The sequence below is a fragment of the Anser brachyrhynchus genome, assembly GCF_964034855.1.
Source record: "Anser brachyrhynchus genome assembly, chromosome: 7".
NCBI classification, from domain to species: Eukaryota; Metazoa; Chordata; class Aves; order Anseriformes; family Anatidae; genus Anser; species Anser brachyrhynchus.
In genome coordinates, this window is record NC_137701.1 from 4,733,356 (window position 1) to 4,756,606 (window position 23,251).

At 41.5% G+C, this 23,251-nt stretch overlaps 1 protein-coding gene across 1 annotated transcript in view; it reads left to right on the top strand.

The window, feature by feature from the left end:
* TMEFF2 (transmembrane protein with EGF like and two follistatin like domains 2) overlaps positions 1-23,251 on the top strand; it is a 329,406-nt gene that overhangs the window by 141,163 nt on the left and 164,992 nt on the right. The window contains exons 3-6 of the mRNA XM_080598844.1: positions 5,107-6,730; positions 10,807-10,885; positions 11,952-12,027; positions 12,161-12,313. Coding sequence (XP_080454970.1) covers positions 12,301-12,313 — 13 coding nt within the window. The 5' untranslated portion in view covers positions 5,107-6,730; positions 10,807-10,885; positions 11,952-12,027; positions 12,161-12,300. The remainder of the gene's footprint in view (positions 1-5,106; positions 6,731-10,806; positions 10,886-11,951; positions 12,028-12,160; positions 12,314-23,251) is intronic.

The following is a 23,251-nucleotide window of genomic DNA, read 5'->3' on the forward strand; positions in this document are numbered from 1 at the left end:
GAAAATACATTATGTAGTTTAAAGGTCCAGTTTTAACAATCTTTATTATTACTTTATGGGTTTTTATATAAAATGTTGGACTTAGCCTGCATTGTGCTAGTAATATTTATGAAATTGTATTAGAAAATACGATAAAAGTTTATAGGAAAGTCATTACTGTAACTACAAAGCACATCCAAAATAGCACCAATGGAAAACTAATCAATCTGCATCAGACAAGTCAAGTGACTTCAGGGTATGGAGGCTAATCCAAGCATGGCTGTGAAAATGGGGTTTTGTGAGTCTGGGAGCAAGAAAATTATGTTTTTTATCACAATTCCTTACAAAGCATCGTGTCCTTGCAGCATGGCAGCCTGGTCTCACAGCAGAGGGTGATGGCAAAACAGCTCTCGGTGCAGTGGAGAGATGGATATGGAGAGCCCAGGCTTGGGGAGGGGGGCTCAGCCCACCCCTGGAGCGGGTGTCGGTAATTATTAACCGCTAATAGCGAGAAAAACCATTATGGTACACAATAGGCTTTCCTTTCACACCGCTAATTGTGTGATGAACTTACTTTGGCAGTAAATTGTCACATCTGCTGTGGAGAGAGATTACACTTAGGGAAATAAAATAAATACAGTTGCTGTTCCTTTATCCCTGGATGATTGAGTCGTTAGAAAAAAAAAAAAAGAAAAAAAAAGGAAAAAAAGAAAACTTGGCAGATGGAACATATTATTTGTTAGACAAGGCTTCAGGGGGAGGTAATAACTTTTTTTTTTTTTTAGACAACTGATATTGTAGGAAAAACAGGCAAGCTTTCACAAGCGCGTCTCAATTTGTTCTTTCTGCTCTGATTGCACTTTGGAGAGCAGTAACTCCAAAGGTCCCAGACGAGGGACGATTTTTGGTGGCAGTGCTGGCTTGAGCTTCCTTCTGCCCATCTCCTTCCACATGTTCCTGCTTCATTGGCTTGCTCTTGCTTTGTGCTGCTCCTTCAGCTGCGACCAGGCAGCTGCCTGCATTTCTTCTCCTTCCTCTACCAGAACTTCAGCTCTTGGATATTTTGGCGGAGACGGAGGCAACGCTGTTACCAGAACATTGTTCCTAACAGTCCTGAACAGTCTTCCTAAAACTACACCTGCACAAGACATATTTTCAGATGTGCCTAATAATAAGTGGATGTCTGTATTTTTGAAGGATAAGGCATTAGAGGAATTTGTTCCTCCTGATGCTGGGTGTGGTGCTCTGTACAATATGTGCAGGGTGATTGTCAAAGAATCACAGGAACTTTGGAGTGCCTTAGCAGTAATCTCAAGTTGCTTGAGAGAAGTGACATATCTTTTATTTAAATGGCCTCTTGCAAGAATCCTACTTTCAAATGTGTCTGTGTCATATCAGTCCCTCTGTACAATACCAATTGCCTTTTTTATATGTCAGGTCTGTAATGCCGTGTTTGCGTTGCCCAAAGCCACATTTACACCATCCTTTTGTCAGTTTGATTGTGACAAATGCAGAAAGTGACAGATGGGTTAATGGCCCAACCATGGTGTCATCACATCGCTGCAGGAAATGGCATCAACATGCAATCACGGCAAGATGTACTATTACACTTCATTTGTCTCTAGAACAATTTTGGAGAATCAATGGGTGTCCCATGGTTCAAGATCAGCCATAAAACTGCATGTCCCACTCCTCCGAGTTGTTCATACATTATTCCCTGCTTTAGCTCCTGCAGCTGAAGCTTGAGCCTTAACTCTGCCTCTGCCTCTGGAGCTGGCCAAAAGTCAGAGCTTCAGTTTTTCAGAAAGTTTTGTTTGTTTCAGTTCAGAGGAAAAAAAAAAATGTATAGTCTTTTAAAAAAGAAGTAGTAGTTCACTCTAGGTCCCAACCCAGTTTTGCCCAGGAACCAGGAGCATCTTTGCAATTACCGTTGCAGGTGCTTGGTAGAATTCATATTTTTGTAACTTTCTGTGCTCCCCCTGTCCTTGGGTTCAGTGAGCATTCAACAGCTAGCAAAGGAGGATCCTACAGACTTTCATTTTCTCACAGGACTTTTTGTCTGTAAAGAAATCTTTTCTACCGGTACCACACACAGGGGCACATAGCCGCAGTCCTGTAAGATGAAGCCATTTATTTGCATTTTGAGTTCCTCTCAGAATAAAAACATCTTCCCAGTGTTCAAAACTGTTCCCATCCTCTACAGAGCTCTGCTTTCTCCGTGTCATTCTTCGCCTCCTAATTATAGCCTCCTGTCGGTCCAGCATCGCCTCTTCTCCTGTACAAAATTCATCCCGTGATTCTCAGCTGCTTGTAGTGATTCCCCTTCTCACCCCACCAGTCTCGGACCTTCTCTGCCTTACTTCATGTCACTTTAACAGCCCTTTAGGAAAGTTTGTGCTGCTTGCCTTAGGCAGGTTTCTGCCCGGAGACTGGTCCCCTCAGTGCTTTCTTAGCCACAAGCTTCCTTAGCTCACTTTTCCCTCCGCCTCCTTTTACACCGCTTCCCTCTCATCAAACCCCTCCACAATAGAACGCTGTGGTATTACACATCTTCTGCGAACAGCAAGGCATTTCTGTGAAAATGCATTCCAAAATAAATTGTAGTGCATTGTATAGGAGTCATAAAATAACATTCACTGGGGGAAGCAATTACTTGCTCAATAATGCCCACAACATTCAGCTCTTCACCTTGTAAGGGCAGAAGGGTATGTTTCTTAGTAAAATAATTGTATTTTAATTTGGAATATCCTCTTTCACTAAACATGAAAACTATACAAACCTGCATGAAAGCAGTCTCATCATGCTCATAAGAAAAGTGTGGACTTTCCTCATTTAATTTATTTTGAGAAAATGTATTTCCTGTTTCTTTTCAAAACTGTGATTTCTAGACATGGATGCTCAAATAAATTAGACTTCTTCCTGTCTGAATCACGGACACAGTATAGGATTAGGAGAACACAAATTGCACAAGTCGTTTTTGTGGAAGTGTGGTTGGGCCTGCCATTCTTTAAAGGTGTGTTTTGTTGTTTGTTTTTTTTTTTAATTATTTTTTCAGGTCTTCTGTGGATTGACTTGTAAACAAAAAATTTAAGTCCACTCGCATTTTATGTAGACAAATTTAACCATCCTTTCTTCAAAGGGCTAGTGTCAGCAAAATGACAAGATTTAAATGGTTCCCAGTAAGAGTGCTGTGTCCTGACAAGTTTGGTTTGATGACGACATTCAAAAAAACCTTCAAAATATTAGAAGGTGTTCAGTAAGAAGCTTCTTATTTCTGGCCTCTTGGTTAATAATCTGGAATTTCCCCGTGACATTAATTTGGACCACAAGCAGTGTGCAGTCCCCTCGCTATCTAGCAGGGGGCACAGCAGGCTTCAACCTTTGTGTGATGCAACCTTAGTGATGGGCCAGGCCAGCCAACAAATGAAAGCAAATTGAAATTGGATTGTGGTTTTCTATCAAGATTGCCCACTTAGCAATGTGTAAAGCATTAAATACTTCTGCAGCACAAACGATGTGCATGTTTTCTCAGTGTAAGTACTGAAAAAGCACAGACAGGAGGCAAGAAAATGTCTTTTTATGCCTCTATATGCTTTTTTTTAATAAAAAAATCTTTGTAAAATGTGTTAAGCACCACCAAGTTCCCAATCAAAAAAGCCCTTAGAGATTTTAGTATGGCGTGCACACATATACATAACATCTTCTGTGTAGAGCTGAGTAGTTTTTTGTTCTTTTCCCCTTTCTCCCTTTTTTTTAAGCCAGTTTGGTAATCCAACCCCCCTCAGTAAGGTCATAGCAATCTACCAGCATCCACGTGGAGCTTTCCTTTGGCAGGGTAAGAGTCTGTGAGATGAGCTCTGATTAACAGAGACAAAAAAAAAATCAATATTTATGTTAAGTAAATGATGATTGGCAAGTAGATGGGGAAATGTCCAAAGTTAAATGTAATTGATCCATATAACGCGCAAGTGGAAAAGGAAAACTCTGACAAGTTTTTTGGGGGGTCATAAAGTCTGAGCAAGGAGCAGCTTGCTGTGAGCACCTCTGAAATGTCTGTCTTTATCTTTGACTCACCCTTCCCGATGAAGCATCCTACTGCTGTTTTGAATTTGTCAAATTCAAACCATGTGGGAGCCCCTCCTCGGCACGGAGCACTTTTCCCTTCCCCACTAATGCGTTGCCTGTCACATAACAATACCCCATTCAGATATTTTTTACTTGAAATCAGCTCAAGTACACTCAATACAGATATGCTCCTTTTCAATCCTCTCATAGAAAGAATTTTCATATAGGCTAATCTAGTCCTAAGCAGTAAATATATGTGTAATCTATATGTATATTATATAGAAATATTTGATCTAAATTTTCTTATCCAGAATTGCCCTTCAGTGAAGTGACATGATGTACGAAGATGGGTTCTGTTAAAATTTTCTTTGTAGGATTTTCCAGTAAGAAAAAAGCTTATTGTTGCTTGCTAAACCTGGGAGAAGGGATAACGGCTTTCTTTAAACATGTTCGAAACAGGCACCCTCTAGCACGAGGAGCAGGAGAGCTCCAGGAAGAATGACGTAAGGTTAAAAGGAGCAAATTTTTCCTGCAGATGTTTCAGTAGGTGTGTGTAGGAGTGACTGCCGGAGAAAGCAAACACATCCCATTGCTGGAAGACCGGCAGCAAAATATGTAAAATCAGACTATTCAAAGCTTATGATGGAAAATGGTGTGGTACTGACACTTCGCTGGCTGCGACTTTCTGCTAAGGGCACTCAAAATGCATATGCCACCAGATCTAAAAATAAAGGATAGAGAATTGGCAGGGTGCTCCCTGGGGTCTAAGCCATGTAATGCCATGTCGTTCGTAACCGCATGGGTATTTGTCACCACAATCCTGCATGAAGGACAGACGCTATGCAAACCCTTAGTAACGCGTTGTGGTTGTGGGGGGGCGAGTTCAGTCTATGTCCCTGTTCTTCCCTGAATCTGTTGTGGGAAACTAGCTGATACTTCAAGTGGTGCATGATAATGTCTGTCACGAAGTATGCAAGTACTTGATTACAGCACACACCTGTACTTGACACTTTCATTGACAAATTTGTTAATAAACCTATTTTCTCTTTGTCCCACCTCCAGGGTATTATGAGCTGCTCGTGCTGCAGGAGGTCAGCCAGCAAGGCCCGCACGCTGAAGGGGAGCACCTTGTTTGCCATCTCATTCATACCTCTCAAGTTTTTGAAGATGAATTATTTATCAAAGATGCTTCTTTGGACAGTAGATGTCATCTTTAATTATTCCTGACTTGTTTTTCCAGTGCAGCACATGGCGAGTTTCTTAAAGAGAGTAAAGATGCTTTATCTTCAGGATACCAAAGAACAGACTGAAGAAAAATATTTTTCTACTTAACTTGCATGCTAGCCATGATGAAAGGCAATATTCTCCTCCTAGATCCACGTCACAGATTCCTGCTCAGATGTTTGGCTACCCACATGTGGGAGACTCCCGCTAGCACCAGTAGGAGCTGAAATCAGCCAGACTGATACTTCTGGATGCTGAAGGTCTTTTTGTAGTGTGTACACACTGTAACAGACTCAACAAGACAATATGCAGTATAATCACCATCTTGGCAATGAGAAGGAAGAGGTGTGCGGGGACTTGGAAGTTAAAATACTCCCTTCCTTGGGCTCAGGCATGTGTGAGAGAGGAGGAGCCTGGTGGGAAGGCTTTACCTGCATTCAGTGTGTGCATTGAGCTCACCTGTTTGAAAACCAGCCTAAGATTTTTCTGTTAATTAAGTACTCACAATGAAACTTCACTGATGCTTCAGCTGCATGCCACCTCTCTGCAGAGCAGGGAAACAGCCTACATTTACAAAGCAACAGCATGCAAAAATACCAAAACACAAGATTGTTTTTTAAACTAAAATTTACATTACATACAACTTTATGGGAACATTTGCATAAAAAATATATTGTTTGCAGAGACATTTCTTTTAGAACCTTAACATGTGTAAAAACTTAAATAAATGCATATCTAAAGAAGCCCAGTCATTCACAGGCTCCCACAAGCATCTTTAAATGCCATTGTGAGGAACCACCACCACAAAACATGCTCTGTAATTACCATGGAGAGATTATTTGGGCACCAGACAATGCAAAACTGGACCTGCAGCCATCAGTCACTGCATAGCTATCGACCTGGAATTAGGCAGCTTCTAATGGGTAAGGATTGCAGCCTCTGTGCAGGGAAAGGCAATTCCTAAGCGCTCCTTCCCACGCCTGTCCTCCAAAGCACCTAATAATGGAGCGAGGCTGAGATGGGGCTGGGTCGGACTTGTGCACCAATGCAGCAATAACTGCCGTAAGCGAATGTTTTAGTGAGCGGTTTGTGAAAGACAGTTGCAAAAATATTCCCTGATAAAACACCAACAGCTCTTGGATACAGGGATTCATTTATCAGGATAAACTTCTTCTCCTAAAGTCCAAACCTACACATGGGAGATGGAGAGCATTTTGTTTTTAACACAGGAGAATCATTTCCCCCTTCCACCTGGAAGCAAGCGCGAAATTGCTGCCTGCAGAGTTTCACCTGGGAGCTGAATTACCCCCACTGGTTTTGTGCTGTCACCAAGGCTACAAATGAGCCACAGGTGGGGTGGCTGGGGTCTCGCAGCGGCTCTCATGCAGCAGGTTCTGTCTCCCCTCCCTGCAAGAAGAGGACACTGAACAAGAGCAACTCCTTCTTCTCCCCCAGCAAGCAAGTAAGAAGCTTTGTGTTCGATTAATTGATGCAGGCAAAGCAAGTAGCATTAATATTTCCCATGTACTGGGGAGTGTGTTCTTTCCTAGCGTGAGCTGAGGTGCTGCATTTCCTGCTCCTGATCCGTGTTAGGGTAAAGAACAGGTGCAAGCGGCTGTCTTTGTGCTGCCTGTATGATACGTTTTTTGGTGAAAAAGATGATGCTTTTGGAGTAGAGAGTGAACTTTGAAGGAAAGATTATTATTTTTAATCACGTCAGAGTGGTGTGCTTGGGCCTGTTCCCAGAGGTCCTCAGAGAAGCAGGCCTCTGAGTATGTAGCCTGTGGTCTCAAGCAGCAGGCTGGTGTTTGTTGGGGTGTGCATCTCCAAACCTTCGCTGCTTTGGGCACATTAGGCAGTGGGGCTCCTTGACCTGCTCATGAGTTTATCCTTTTCTTTGCCTGCTACAGCTAAGGGAAACATGTTGGGTAGGCTGCAGGGTTTGGTCAGCTTCAGTTACAGTTTGGGACCGAGGTGTTGATAAAGAAGCTGTAATAAACATCACAGCTGCCATATTTTCCAGAATCCTGCTTCTTGTGCTGCAGGGCACTCCACGGGTGGGCGGTTACTTGGTCAGCTCCCAGGAAGCTCCCAGCTCCTGCTGGTGACCAGGAACCTCGCTGGTGGGCCACGCTCCGCTTATCCCTCGTGGTCTGGCATGGGGAAACCGAAGCCGAATACCCACAAAGCAATTACTCATTGTGCTCCAGCTGGCTGCTGAGGAAGCGTGTGCTGCTCGCGGTGGAAGTATTGAGTTCTCCTCAAAATACCAGCCTAACACTTCTTTAGGTGTCAAGTCTGAGGAACCCTGCTAGCTCTTTTTCTGTTTGCTTTGTCGAAACTTACCCTTTCTTTTTTTACAATTATGAGCCACAGTAAAGGTTAGTTGTTGTTTTTTTTTTTTTTCATTTTTAAGGCATACTCTGTATTTCTACTCGCATAATGATACAAGTAGGCCTTTCTCTTTGATTTCTCCCTCCTTTTATGTTTCTCTGCTTGTGACTAACAGTCTTTTAATCTGCAGCTTTCCCTCCGTATAGGTTGTGCCTATGTCACACCATACATATATGCTGTTCTCTGAACCTTCTTCAGTATTTTTCGTTGTCACCTCTGACATCCTTATTTACTGCCTCCTGGTTTGGGATGCTGTCAGTAGCTTTTTCTTGGATTACTCAGAGAAAATGTGGAAGCCATCAATACAGGACTGTTTGAATGTGGTTTCAAAATCTCTCTCTGTGACCAAAAAGCCATCTATTCTTTACAGACGCTTGTTTGTTTGCTTTTAATTACTGATAGATGAAACTGCGTGGCACTTAGCTTCAACTACAGTCTGCTGCAATGTGAGATGGGGGAAAGCACATACTTCAGTTATCTGTTTTAATAGCGTATATCTGACCTTTCTTTTTTCCTGTGGATTTTGTGCTGTTTCTGCACATCTGTGTTCTCTGCCTTTTTATGATCTTGTAGTGTTTCGTGTGCTGCTGCTTTTCATATTTTATTTCCCTATATGGAACGCCTGAATTTGTTTTCAGTTCTCCTGGAACAGAAGTGTGTTATCCATACTAATGGAGACCCGCAACAAACCTTTCCTGACAAACCATATTTACTGTACATAATGTATTTTTCAGCAGTAGAGTAGTTGTTTTGAGTTTTAAAAAAAAAAAAATCTCATTTTCTTAATTAACTTTTTTTATTGAGGGTTTAATGCATGTTCATTACAGAAATTGCAGCTCTCCTCTGACAATTGACTGTAAAAAATTTCTTTGTGGGGTTCCTTATTTATTGTGCCTTAGTGATTTTTTTTTTTCTTCAGATCAAATGCGCTCAGTTTGGTAGTAAAAGGCTGGTTTTGTCTTTCTACCCTGCAGCCCTGCGCATTCAGCGTGGGCTCTTAGGCTGGGTTTTCCCCTCACCATGCAGCAGCATCAGCAGGGCTGGCTGCACTTTCTGTTCACACCTGCCTTGTCGGTGGGGCAAACACAGTGTGGCAAGCAGCTCCCCAAATTTGGTTTGCCCAGCACTGCCTTGGCTCTAGAAGGGCTAGTGAAGAGGGGCACATTGCTTTTCTCTTTTTGCTGTAGTTAACAGCACACCTGTGCTTGGGGAATGGGCCTGCTGGACAAACGAGCAGCTGACATCTTCACGTGGTCATATCCTGAAAAGCAGCCATGCTTCCAGCCAGGAAAATAGATCTGTTTGGCATGGGACCACCACAACTCCCAAGCACCAAGAGGTCCCTTACCTAGAAGCTGCGGTGGGTTCTGGTGCAAGACTCATGTTGCTGCTTGACGCACACAAGCCTGGGGCACCTGCGCTTAAATAGAAGGCACAAGTACCCATCGTCTGGGCGAGGTATCCTCATCTGGGTGCTCTGTTTAAAGCTGCCGTAGAATCCCAGCGTGTTTCACCCCTCTGCTTTTTTCCCTGCCACATGCCTTTTTGCTTGTTTTCCATCTTAAAACGTTGTCACACAGTTGCTCTAAATGAGCTTACAGGTTTATGAAATGCCATTACAGTCCATCTTGTCACAATGCCAGCATATTGCTCCTTTTGGTGTAAAGGTTAAGAACTTTATTTTATTTTTAATTGCCTGTATTTGGCTCTCTGGAACTGTAAATCTGCAAGTAGAAAGACCAGCAGAAAAACACTGAGAAGTAATTAATAACAAATGGGCTTCTCAAAACATAAGGAAATGGTGTCATTTTGATGTTAATATACTGAGGATATGAACAAAATGCACCAGGGAAGAAAGAAAGGCATTATTTTATGCTGTTCATTTGAGGTGCACTGGATGTGAATAGCAGCATTACACTTATCTCTTGAAGTACGAGATTATCTGCTCGTGTCCCAAAACTGTAGTTCCATCAGTTGCCAGAAATGCTTGGTGGCAGAGCGGGAAATAGCGTGTTTAAAAAATAATAATAATAATAATAAAAGGGCAAAATAGAGGAGTGTCTCCTCACATGGGGCCTTCCCTGTGTGCAGCAGTCTGTGAGCTCAGGGACTTCCCAGGCTTTAGAAGTCATCCCATGTCTATACATTTGAGAGCTGTGATACATTTCCTTTAATTATGTGTCTAATTTGGAAATTGCTGTATGTATTTGGCCTTCAGACTGCATATACATCTCTTCTTGTTTTCATCCTTTCTTGTTGTGAAACTACTGTATTTGTGGGTTAATTATCTGCATGTAGCAAGGAATGAAAGTCTGGGATCTGTGCTGATATTCTGAATAAAAGTGAATTTTCCGAGTAATTGCTGAAAGAAGTTAAGGAAACACTGGACTTTGAGCTTGGGTAGACCATGATCACTCCTTTCCTGCCTTGTGATGCAGATGAAATAAGCTGGTATTAAGAAGCACAGCCTCCCCGATGAGTGGGGAGTCCGTATAGTGCCAGCTGAGTGTCTGACTGTGGTTTGAGTGCCACCTCCCAGGGACTGCAGATATGTAGGCTGAACTTCCAAAGCACCAAGGACAGCATTGCTTCCCTGGTGATGCATTCCCTCTCTTGTGCGGCTTCCACGCTTGGCTGCCCTGATCCTGAGCACGGGCTGGAATCGATGGGTGGTCTCCCATGGAAGACCGCAGGATGCAGAGGACATCATCTTTCCCTTCTTCCTGCTGGAGCTGCAATTGTTGTGGCTGTGAGTGAGCAGATCTCTCAGAAAATAAGGGTGGGAGAACTTCATGGAAATGCAGTCCCAGAAATTGAGAACACATTTTTTATTTAATCTCCTATAGTTGCTAAACAGTGGCTTGTAACTTAGTGGTCACAAAGGGGTGCATTACAGCAGGGGGAGTGAGATGTCTGATGAAGGACGCAGATCTGAAGTCCCCATATCGACCATGGGGGCTCTCTTCCATGCTAGTACCCTATTCCAGTGTATTCACTGCTAAAGTACACATGTTGCTTTGTTCGTCTCATCCATTGCTGTACACTGCTCTGTATGTCAGAAAAAGTGGACCAGAGCGTTTGTAAAATTGGCTTGTGCGTTAGCAGTTAGCAAAAGCACTGTAATTTCTATTTTTTTGTTTCAAGGTAGCATCGCTCTGAGGAGCAGCTTTCCAAGACTGCCTGAAACAGCTCAATCTTTTGGTGAAAGCTAAGACTGAAAGCGGTATGTTAATTAGCAGAGCAGCAAATCAATAAATGTATCTCTGTTGTCTCATCTGCTGTCCAAATAAAGGATCTCAGTACTTTACATCTACATTTCCCTTTTTTTACAGTACCCCTGCCCTCAGATGGAGAATTGAACGTATTGGTTTCACTTTCAGTTGTATGAAGGACAAACCAGAAACTGCTGTTTTCTGTGGATACAGCAGACTGATGTATTAGGGATTTTTTTTTTCTCAAAATGGTTTTCATTGGTGCAGCCAGATGAAGCAATTCCTTTTAGATCTATCTTTGCAAATAGGTCCTGTTGAAAAGGCTGACTGCTAAGACTGTTTGGCTCTCAGAATGAATTTTCCTTTGAAAAGTGTTTAAAGATTTAAGTTTAGCCCTAGACATCAATTTCCAAAAGCTTTTGGACTTCAAACAATGAGCTTAACTAGCCTCTGGAATAACATGAAAGCTAGTACAATGTCCAGCACATCTATTGAAAAAGCCTCTAATATCTTTAAGTGCCCAATTTATCTTTGGATTTAACTTTAAAACTGATGGAGTTTTTAAATGAGGAAAAAGTTCTTCTAAAACATAATCATAAGCTGCTCTAAAACACTGATCTGAACCGACTGGGACAGATTTAGTTTCTTACATACCTATTTGCAGCAAGATATCCTGCTTGAGGGGATGATTTATTGTTTCTGTCAGAAGAAGCTGCAGTTCCTCTTACAAAATTGTTAGAGACTGAGTCTAAAGGGATTAGCAGACTTTAAGTTTAAGCTTTTTAGTGTGTCATTTGGTTAATTTACAGCACTTCTTTTAGCAGCTGTGGAAATGGGCTGCTTTCAAATAGGGTACCACCGATTAGTTTTATAGTGAATTTTAATTGCTTTACAGTTAGTATTTTTAACTCTTCTACCCACTCTGCTCTTTCCTTTCCAGAAGACAGGTCTTCAGCTGTGCAGCTCTGGTATATCTGCTTTCTCCTCACTTCTTTGTTGCAACACATGTACTTTTTAGATGTGGATGGGAATGAGTGGGTTTGTTGGAGAGTAATAGCAACCATATTCCTTCCTCAGGTGTCTCCCATGTCATCATGATAAGGAGACCATTGAAGACTCACCAAGATTTGGCCTTGTCCACATATCCATGCCGGTTTGTCAGGCTTTCATACTGGTTTAATTTGCATTAAGGGGAGAAAAGGGAAAGAAACAAGCTTTGCTCTTGTGTCATGATTGTTTAACCAGCACTGGTTTGTTTCAACTGTGCCCTGTTTCCTCTTTTAAAGGAGAGGGATTGCTACGTTTGGCCTTTCACTAGCTTTCATTCAGCTCTTGGCATAGATGTGCCTTGCGGGTTTCTTAACCCCAGCAGAAGTTATGAGCATTGCATTTACATGAGATCACTGAAAGAAAAAAACTTGGAAGAATGAACAGTTCAGGTAATTTTTTTCAAGAAGTCAGCTTAAAATAGATTTTTTTTACTACTTCTAGCATTATCTACTAGAGTAGATAAAATCTGAATGTCACTGGTCTTCCTCAAGCATCCATGTACAAAAAATGTATCTATCCATGATGTCTCTGAATACAATTTTTCCAATAATTATTTGATGAACATCCGTCAAACTTGGTTGTCAGATGTGTATTGACCACTGAATAGAAAATTCAGTGGTTGCTTCTTATAGCCCTCATCTCTCCCAGCCCTTCAGGTTAGTGATCGTTGCTAAACAGGTCGTATCTTGAGATGTTAGTTAATATTTTTACATGCTTAAAACATGTTTATCAGGCCCTCCCTACCTAGCCCTTTTCTTGGATTAAAAAGATGTCATTCTGAATCCCAGCTTTCTTTGGAAATGTTACAGAATTGTTTACAAGACCATGCTGGCATTAAATACCTGCATCTTTCCTTATCACAGAAGGTTGGTGAAATTAATTTCCTTTTCATAGACTCCAATTAAAATATAGCTTATATAGTTTGTCATGATGTTTATTGTGAGTCACATGAGAAGACTTAAAGGTGTTATTTTTCAGCATTGAAAATGCTATTTGTAAGGCTTTGGTGGTTGATTTTGTGTGGTGTTGCCTTTATACGAGGGAGGTGGAAGAAAATTCTTGATTAGTTGATGGATTGTTTCTAAACTGTCCTTGTCCTTAATTTTACAGTTGCTAATAATGTTTTATAATGCTTGACCATTTTCTCCTTTAGGAACAGACTTTTAAAATTGCAGTATTAGAATCTTTTTTTCCCCCCAAACCTCATTTTTTTTAGCATGTTTATTGTTTTGTTCTGTGGTAGCACAGTGTCATGATACGAGGGATAACCTTGAATGCTCCAGTGTCACTGGTGGCAGTGAATATATTTGCATAACCTGAGGAAATGTCAGTGTAATTATTAGCTATCAGGAAATATTACCATGATACTCATAATGATTCCATAAATAATAAAGTTACAAAGAATAATAGGTGCTGTTTTCTTTTTTTTGCAATTTGCTAAACTAACAAACACGTGTGCCCTTTGTAAGCACTTAAATGCATGACTGAATCCATTCTTTCAATACAGATGGCTAAATATCTACCTGTTCTTAAGGATGCTATGAAGTGTTGTAGATATCAAATGTCTGTTTTAATACTAGGAAAAACGGTGAGGTTTTGAAGACTTTGGTGGTAGTTTGACAGATGTACCTGATAACCCCAAATCAATTTCTGTTGGGTTAGAATAATTTGACAGGTTTAGATGTTGATGAGGAGGGTGGGACCATTTTTCTTCAGTTACTCTGCCCAGCTATTCTAATTAATCTCCACTTAATTTAAAGAAATTGCTTACTGTATCTGATAATGAGTTAATTTGTAATTCAATTAGCGGCACCATTTGCAAGCATTTTATGTGAACAAAAACACCTGCTGAACTGCTCAGTCTGAGTTATACCTTGAAATGGCAAGATGAATTTTCCTCCTTGGGAATGCCAGGACGGGCAAAGCCAGGTCAGATGACCATCCACAAAGATGGACCACTACGACCTGTCTCAAACACCAATCTGATTTTACTCCTTATAAAGAGCTGCCAAATGGCAGTTTGAATGGGTTCTTTCCTGCAGTGTTTTCTGGAAGCTTGCCTTACTCAGTCACATTGTAAATATGGAGCTTTCAGTTGCTGTAGGAGTGAGAGATGCATATGTTATAGGACAACCAGCTCAGCCCACTGCAATTGAGCAGTGTCCTTGTGGATGGGATGTTTTGATCTAGCTGTTACTGATGGGGTTCTCTCCCACTTCTCCAATACTAAAATGTTATGCGGTATTTGCTCCCCCCAGGTTTTGTGAAGACTTCTGGCTGCAATTTAGCAAAGCAGCTAGGTGCACGTTGAATTTTCTTGTCTATAGTGCCACTGAAAACTGAAGGGTGTGCTGTAGAGCAGAGGAGCTTCTAAAAGCAGGCTCGTCTTCAGACAAGCCTATTTTGGAGAAAGAACAAAAATAAAATTGATCTCTTTATTGGTTATCTGCAGGCATGTTAGTGCTTTATAAATACATGTGATTCTGGGGCTTCTCTAGTGTTTCTGTATATGGAGCTTTGATTCTTAGCAATGCCCTGGAAGTACTTTTTTTGAAAGACTTTTTGGCAATATTCTCATAGACGTCACAAAGAACAGTTCCACCTTTAAAAATAAATCAAATCTGCATATTAGTCACTTTCTGAAATTGGTTTGCAACTAGTTAATCTAATTAATCAAACATAAGCATGTTCCTTAGTTTTGTCAAGTTATTATGAAGCGAAGAAGGTGGATCATCTACTCAGAATGCTTAAACAAAGGACAAACCCTTGGGTCAATAGATTTTCTTTGGTAGGCATGATGGTATGATCTAAAGTGAGGGTAACGACATGAGAGAAAAGGCATGTCTGTATAAAAGTGGCATAACAGGAAGGGTGACATAGGGTGTCATAACATTTAGTTCACTGGGAAAGGAAAGGACAGAGGAGGGAAGAGAGATCAAGTGTCTGTATTTCCTACTGGAGTGTGACTCAGGATGGGAATTAAGCCAAACAACCAGATTTAACGCTTCTAATCGCTTTTTTTCTTCTAAGGTTCTTTTCTTCCCTTCATGACTAGCACCATTTAAAGAAGACCTAGCAGGCCAACGTTCATCTTAATTATTCTCTTTCAGGTTTGTGTGCACTCACAATGCCAAGTATTCAAGGCGATCCAATTTTTTCTGCCTTTGGCAAAGGGAATTAGATGCTTGCCCCTAACACTTATAGCCGATGTGCTGTATGTCCGCAGCCCCACTGAAGTAAGGGTGGGTTACTTCGACTTAAAATGAGGCTACAGCTTCTGAATTTTTTAGGTAATTGCAATCACAAATACATGGTAATAGAAGCTAAGCGGAGGAAGGCAGAGCAGAGCTTGACAGCTGATTGAAGTCTAGTGTTATCTGTATCACTTTAAATATAAAAGTTGGTGGTTTGTTCAGTAGTGGATATACCACTGTGGATGTAGATGAGTCCTAAAAATGCAGACTGTTGGTGTCTGCATCCAGAATGGCACCAGTTGCCTCTTGGAACATTTTTTCAATGAGCATTAGTGTGAAATGACAGCCAGCTGGCTGTGTTCTTTTTGTTTGGTTTTGGAGCATTTGGGGGGGGGGGGGGGGGGGGGGGGGGCTTGGAGGTTTTTGTTGTAGATTATTTCCCTGTGGTGAAATGTGGTTCCTAGGAATTGAAGCTACTCTAGTTGGTCACTGGCTCCTGTTATTTTATTGTCTTACTCTGTGATATGTATGAGAGCTTTTTATTTGTGGCTTTTGGGAACAGTAAGCATCAAAACCCTAAAATTTCACTTCTATAATTGATGTTGGATACATTAAAATAGACCAGGCAATGTAAGCAAAATACAGTTGTTATTTTTTCGGCCACTGAAGGATTTTTTTAATTCTTTTTTTTGACTTGCTATTATTACTGTTTCCATATTCTTCCTAAAATGTAGGTTCCTGAACTGAGATGCAATACTTAGAAGTGTATTTTCCTCAGTATGCAACTCAGAATGACACTAGCTCTATGAACTTAACATTTGCTAAGAATTCCTCGAGTGACCAAACTCCCTTCCTTAAATGCTCTATGACCTACCGAGACTCTTGTCTCATAGTTAGAGCTGTTCTTTTCGTACTGACTTGCGGAAAACGGACTCAACAATCAATAAGATTGTAAAGTAGGTATGTTTATTCAGCGCTGGGCAGCACGGGGGGTAGTCCCGCCAAAGTCCTGCGCACCTGACGCGGCAACTTGCCTTGGTTATATGCAGTAAAGAGTTACATATGCATGAAGTTTCACAGTACGCCTATACATATTCATAACCTGTCCCCGCTTCGTATTAAAATTAGTTCCAAGGAGTCATTTCCATAAACTCCTCCCATCTGCGCTTGCGCAGTGTATTCTGGTGGTGGTCGTCGGGGGTCGTGGGGATGAAGATTGACTCTTCCTCGTCACCGCTAGTTGACCTCTTGTCTCTGTGCAGACTCAGTTGCTTCTTGGATCTTGTCCATCCACAGGACCAGTTTATACCAGTTTCTTAAGATAGGCTCACACTCTTATTAAGAGACTGACCTTGGTAAAGGGGCCCAAGGCTTCTTGCTTTAATTAATTTGCACAAGCACCATAGTTAGTAAAGACACTAAGTAGCATCCTAGTTTCATGCCGTCAGCACTCTATCTCTACTTGATAAGATTCCCCTAACTCCCTCTCTCAGTCCCCCCTTTTCTAAAAAGTTAGTAAATTCTCTAAAAGTTAGTAAATTATTATATTCTCCTAACTCCCTCTCTCAGTATGACGGTGTTGAACATGTCTTGGCTTGTTGCTGGTTCACAGATCACTGGACTGTCAACAGTTTGCCTACTTTTTCATCTTTCATCATAACAAAATATTCTTTGTGCCCTCTTCAGACTTGTGTAACCTCTTTCTAGTTGTGTGCGCTTAGTTACCGTGTTACATCAAACCTGATGCCTTCAGGACTTGAGTAACATCTGGTTTGCTGATTTCAACTGTGTCTGTTAGTAGCTGTACAACTACAAGTCTTGAAATCTAGAAACAAACTATTTTAGGCTGCCATGTTCGTTATTATGTGCATTACAGCATTTGACAAGAGACTTTTAATTAGGGTGTGAACAGTTAAGTCATGGTAATACCATGGTAAAATGCTAGGTTGTTTTGGCATTGTCACCTTGGTGAGTCACATCTTTGGCATTTCATGCTTGAAAAGCAGAGAGGGAATTTTCCCAACTAAAGTATGCTAGTTATCAAATACTTTGGTAGTCCATTGTTAACTGTGAAGTGACTGTCTTATGTTTATGTCAGACAGTTACTTTCACAGAGTCATGGGATAATCCAGGCTCCAAGGGACCTCCTCCAAGCAGTGGTAGTTGTGAGATGAGGCAAGGCTGTCCGAGCTTTAACCAGTCAGGCTGGGGAACTTCCTGGTGTGGAGACTGCATGGCTGGCCTGGTCCCTGCTCCTCTGCTTCGTGGTGGAAAGGTTTCTCCCTTCCTGTTCTCCTTCATGTGTGTTCTTTTTAAGAATATCTGTAGTGTTTGAATTTCAGGGTGTTTTCAGAGAAATGAAGTATTACCTTACAGTGCTCCATATCTTCAGGTCAGACGTTTGTGTGGCTGAAGGTTGTTACTGCTGAACACGGATGTTCCTGTGCAGTGGAGTGGTCCAACTCTAGTTATCACAAAAAGCACGCTGGGCTAGACAACATCGGTTTGTGCTTCAGCTGGCAGAAAAGCTGTGCTGTCCCTGGGGAGCCTGATCCAAGGCAGAGAGAAAGCTTTTCCAGAGCTGAGCTCTTTCCAGCAGAGGAAATGACATCTGGTTGTATTGTTTTATACCTGTTCGGAGAGTCCCTGCTGAATAGTCTACTGCGTTGGCGTCCGAGGCTGCCAGCCCGGAGTACCTCGCAAGCACTGCAATTTTGCTCTAATCCCTCCCGTGTGGATTGAGGCGTACTCTCTGCGAATTACTGGGAAGAATGATGGGAATCATGTTGTCCTAACGGAAGCACTTTAGGAGCAGATACGGAGTGCGGGGATGATACCTGCACTGATCGCTGCACACTGCTCTGCAGTAAAGCACCCCCACTTTGTCTCCCATGGTAGGCTTAAGGGAGTGCTTTATGTGGTTTATTAACCTTCATCTATCCCTCAGTTGTTTCTTCCATTCTTCACAATCTCCCCATCCTTCTAGTGCTGAGGGAAGCAGAAATCCACACAGGAAAATAACTGGTGGGTCATTTACTCAGTGAAAGTCCAACAATATCACTAAAAGAAGGAGAGTCAAATTCAAAATGACATAAGTGTTCATAATGATGAACTTCAAACTGCTTTGAGGACAAAAGTTAGAGTTGCTTTTTATTGCAACTTTAAAATACTGGTGTGCACCTTTAGAATATCAGCCCCACTCTGTGGTAGAAATTATTTTTTTTTTTAACTTAGTACTTCATATATCCTGATAAGGGCTAATACTGAACTCATACAGTGTCTGAAATAGGTCTATAGATTTGCTAGCTTCAACACTTTAAAAGTCTTAGTATAATGCCCGAGGCTTATATTCCAAAATGTGTGATTAAAAGCATTATTGTGGCACCAGGTCAGGTGAAAGGTCCAGCCAGTTTGTTTTTCATTTCCAACAGTAGCTTCTTGAGGATACTTAAGGAAAGAACATTAAAAATGGTGAGAAGCAGATGATGACCATTTTCCTGGTACTTCTCTGACTTAAAGACTTCATTGGGTAGTATGCGTTTTCAGTTCTCCGGGAAGTGCCAACATGGAATACTGGTGGCCAACTTTGATCACTAGTTGCAGATAGATACTGTGTTAAAATAAACTAATGTTTGTAATCTTGTCTACCCTAAAAATTTCTGTCAAGATTTATCAGATAAACTGCATTTCATTCAGGAAATTCTGGCTGATGATTAAACAGTAGGAAACTCAAGAATGGGAATGTTTAACCAAGGTGTACACACAACCTAAAGCAGTTCGTTGCCAACAATACATGTGATTTATATGATCTAATTATTTTAATATGGTCTCAGTTTGGAAGAGCTGTGTGGTTTTTTTGGTTTGTTTTTGGAAGACTCATCCAATTGTTCTTTTTTTCTATTGTTACCATTGCTATAGGGCAGAGTTAGGGCTGTTTGGATGCCCTCAACTGTAATTATGCAATTGCAAGCAATTTATCCAGTGTTTACATGCATATAATACATTCAATATTAACTTCATTGACCCTAATGTGCTTTGGATCAGGTCCAACATAGATGTGTTGCTGAATTTGTAAAATGCTTTGGGATACTTCAGATAAAAGGCATCGTGATAAAGTGGGAGTTAGTAATTACTATAAGCACGAGGAAGTGGTTGTACTTGACTCTAGCCGTTGACCCATAACTCTTGGTAAGAAATTGAAAGCTAAATGATAGATACTGCAGAGTAGCTTCCCATCAGAAAAGCTATGCAATTTCATAGTCTCTAATCTAACCACCCTGTTCTGGAGGCAGAAGGTGAGACATTTTTGTCTGGCTGCAGTTAAACAAAGTGCCAAGTATTTCTTCCTCCAATTTGCTCTTTGCATGCTGAGCTGTAGGCTCAGCTGAAGCGTGTCGCAGCCTCCAAAGCATTGGTATGATCAGCCATGTGGTTTTAAAGACAATTTCATTCTGCATTGTCCTCCTTCCTCTCAACTGTTGTGACAAACCTTTCTTTGTATTGCTTTAGCGCAGTGATTCACAATGCACGTATGAAGCATAGTCTTTGTAATCCTTCTAGTGATTTGGTATTGGCATTTAACCTTGTGAAATTACTCAGCTAAGTGTAAGCAAGAGAGCATATTGACATGGTCAGATACCCAGCAGAATGGGAATTTGCAATGCTCCAAATATCGTGAAATCTGGGCATCATCCATTTGGCTGCCAGCAATGAAACCTGATTAGCAAGAGAGGAGCAGAATGTATCCAAGAAGCTACAGTACAACGTGTTGCCCTGCGGCCAAATCAGGAGGAGAGCAAGTGGTGTCACAAAGTGTATGCTTGCATGTAAGTGTAAGGAAAGTACGCATATTGCTTCTGAGGCAAGGAAAGAAGAGAACTAGTCAATCTGGCTTGTGTAGACAGCAACTACTCAGTGTATCTTGTAATTTGGGAGGGGAGATTTCTTCTTGTTTTTTTTTTTTAACAGAAGATTGTTCAACCCTGTATCTTTGTATCGAAAAACTATTGGAGATGATTGCAGTGTTAAACACCAATCACTCACTGTCACGACAGCATAGCCAAGAGCTTTCTGCGCAGAAGAATAAATATGGAAACACTCACAGGGTTTTGCATTAAAAATTAAATAACTTTAAAGCAACTAATGAGTCTTCCATCAAATATGGATAGTGTTGAACAGAACATAGGGAAGAGGGCATTTCTTCCAAGGACCTACCTGACTTTCAGCTACCACTGAGCAGAGGTGGTGTTCCCAAAGCGGCATATGTTCCCCTCTGGCCCCCCCGTCCTTCAGCAGCAAGCTGGGTTGTCCAACCTCTGCCATAGCTCTGCCATTCCTGTGACCCCTCTCAATTTGGCCAATGGGTGGTGGGGATGGATTCCCTCTTCATTTCTTGGTGCTTAAGACTTTGCTGGTGCATGGAAAGTATGATTTTTTTTTTCCCTAGATAATATAAAAAATATTTGTCATGGTAAATCATAAATGTAAATAATACTAAACACTTTACTAAATATAATTTAAGAAAACATAGGTATTAACCATATTTTCTGAGACTTTTTTTTGTGTAGAAAAGCTGCTTGTTACTGATGCAAAGATCCCAGTGTAAGTCTGTAAAATACAGATATCATCAGTAAGAAGGTGGTGGACAGAATCATCCCCACCATTTGCAGGGCAGCTGTGTTTCTGCACAGAAAACATCTTTAATTTCCTTTAAAAAAAAAAAAAGTGAAAGAAAAGCAACCTCCCAGCAAGGAGTTCAGACCCTCCTTTCCCAAAGAGAAAGAAGTCAAGTGTGTGCTGTGTGGCAGTAATTATAATCTCCTTACAAAGAGGGCATATTTTTGCCAATAAAGCAATTTATTTAGAATAACAGACATATCAATCTAAAGTAATTACAAATTGCAACAGGAAAATTAGAGTAAGTACCTCAGAGGCACTTGCTGTGGAAGGAATTTTCAAATAGAAACATACCGGGTGGAAAAATACAATACGTATTTTTTCTGTCCACTGTCTAGATTAGCTGCTGCATTAATGTGCGCTAATGTACATTTATGCACTCCTGCTAATCATATCCAGAGCCTTTCTGAAGTAAATAAAGACTCTCTCTGTTCCAGCTAGTCCTGTTGTACAAAGCATCGTGCTAATCAAGCAAGTTATCAGGGTAATTAGGGAATAGAAATCACTGGGGGCATCGTGCATTATGATTTGTCTGCTCTATTTTTAAGATCCCAAAATGCAAATAGGTAATAAATTGAGTTAGTGATAAATTGTTTGTACTTTATGTTGATATGAGACAGGCACCCAAATGGCACATGTCGACAGGAATGGCTGGCTTCTTTCATCCCTCCCCCCCCCCGCTCCCCATGCGTGATGTGTTACTGAAGCACCTAACCCTATTTCCTTGCCAGGAAAACAAGAATGGGGCTTCTGTTAGGTCCTGCGCTGTCCTGGAGGCAGATGCTGTCCTCTGCCTTGCAGCGTGCGGAGGGAGGGGCTGGGGGGAGAAGTCGAAGGGAGTCGGGAAAGCAGGTGCAATGGTCTGTGCAAGGCACTCCGAAATACCCTGAGGGTCTCCCTGGGCCTGGAGGAGGGAGGGTGTCCTGAGGCTAGATACCAGGAAGCAAGAATTCGCTCGTTTTGCTTGACAAATTCCCAGCGGGAAATCTCTGGCAGGAGCTCGAGCCTGAGCGTTGTCTTCCCTTCTGGAGCCTCTGCCCCTCCAAAAGTGGTGTAGAATAAAGCAGGCGGTAGCAGAGGCTGTCAGTGCCAGCCAAGCAGCTATGAGCGTTGGCCTGGCTGGACTGGGAGAGTGGCAGTGGCTAAACTAATCCATTTAATAAGGAGTTGGGTCAGTGTACACGGGGAGCAATCATCTCTTTCGTGTCTGCTTGCCTGAGCTGTTCATGGTTCAGCTGGAGCACGGACCTAAATCCCTGAAACGATTTGTTGTGGCTGCTTCTGTGTTTCCTTTTATAACCTCCGAAAGCACTTGTTTTGTAACTACTTCTAAGTTATGTCATTTGGGAGGATGTAGAATCACATCTTGGAAGCCAGTAACCAAAGTGGTTTGTGCCTGTAGGAACAAAGGAGATATGGGCTGAAACAAGGGAAGCTCAAATAGTTGATTTTTGAAGCAACAGTTACTTAACAGAGAAATGTGTTCAAACATCCTTAGACCAGTCTGTCCATCAGAAAAGTCCATGCAAAGCTATGAGGGAAAGATGCTGATATCGATCTTGCATCCCAATGGAAAGATTAACTTGCATCAAAGAAAGCCACCATCAGAGAGAAGTACTGTGACAGCTGTGGCACTTTTCTTCATTATATTCCTAAAACCTGGATTTCTAGGAGAATGTGCCCTTGTTTAGACACAGCGTGAGTCTGAGATTAAGGCTCCATCAGTCAGTGACTGAAGGATCCTTTTTAGTATTAGTGTGCTAAGCAACAGTCTTGCTTAAGTAGTTAAATCTTCCAGCACTGTGCAGCGGAGCTAGCGTTGTTGCCTTAAAGGAGGGGAAAATACTTCTTTCCGAGGGAAAGCCCCAAATTTATTTATTTATTTATTTGCTGTTGTATTAACTAAACCCAACACTGTGAATGGGTGGAAAAGCAATGAGGATTTTGTGGATCTAAAACTGTACAAACTCTATTACCCAACGCTAAGGGAGAGCAAATCCGAAGAGGTTGGTTATGGGCAGGAGGTTATTACTGATAAACAGCTGAAGCTGAGATGGTGGCAGGTAACCTCTTCACATGGTTCATGCGCACCCAGAAGCGGTCAAGTTTTGATTTAAATATCTGGCTTGGGAGACTGGGTACCAATTGCACCTATAGAGAACTATGGAGGAAAGAACTATGGAACTACAGAAGAAAACAAAGCCTTTCAAGTTCAGAATGGGTAAGGAGAATAGCCGAATGCCGTATAATTATCAACCAAGCAACTGTACATAGTTCAGCCTGGAATTTCTGACTCTGGTCAGCTTCTGGCAAGGTTGTTCCCCTGTTAATATAAAAGTACATATACAAAATTATGCAGTTATGCAAATGCATCTGGAATTCTTATGATGGATCACATAAATAATGGTACAAATGCGTGTCTGTATGTTGTGATGTAAAGTCCTTCCCAATGGACTT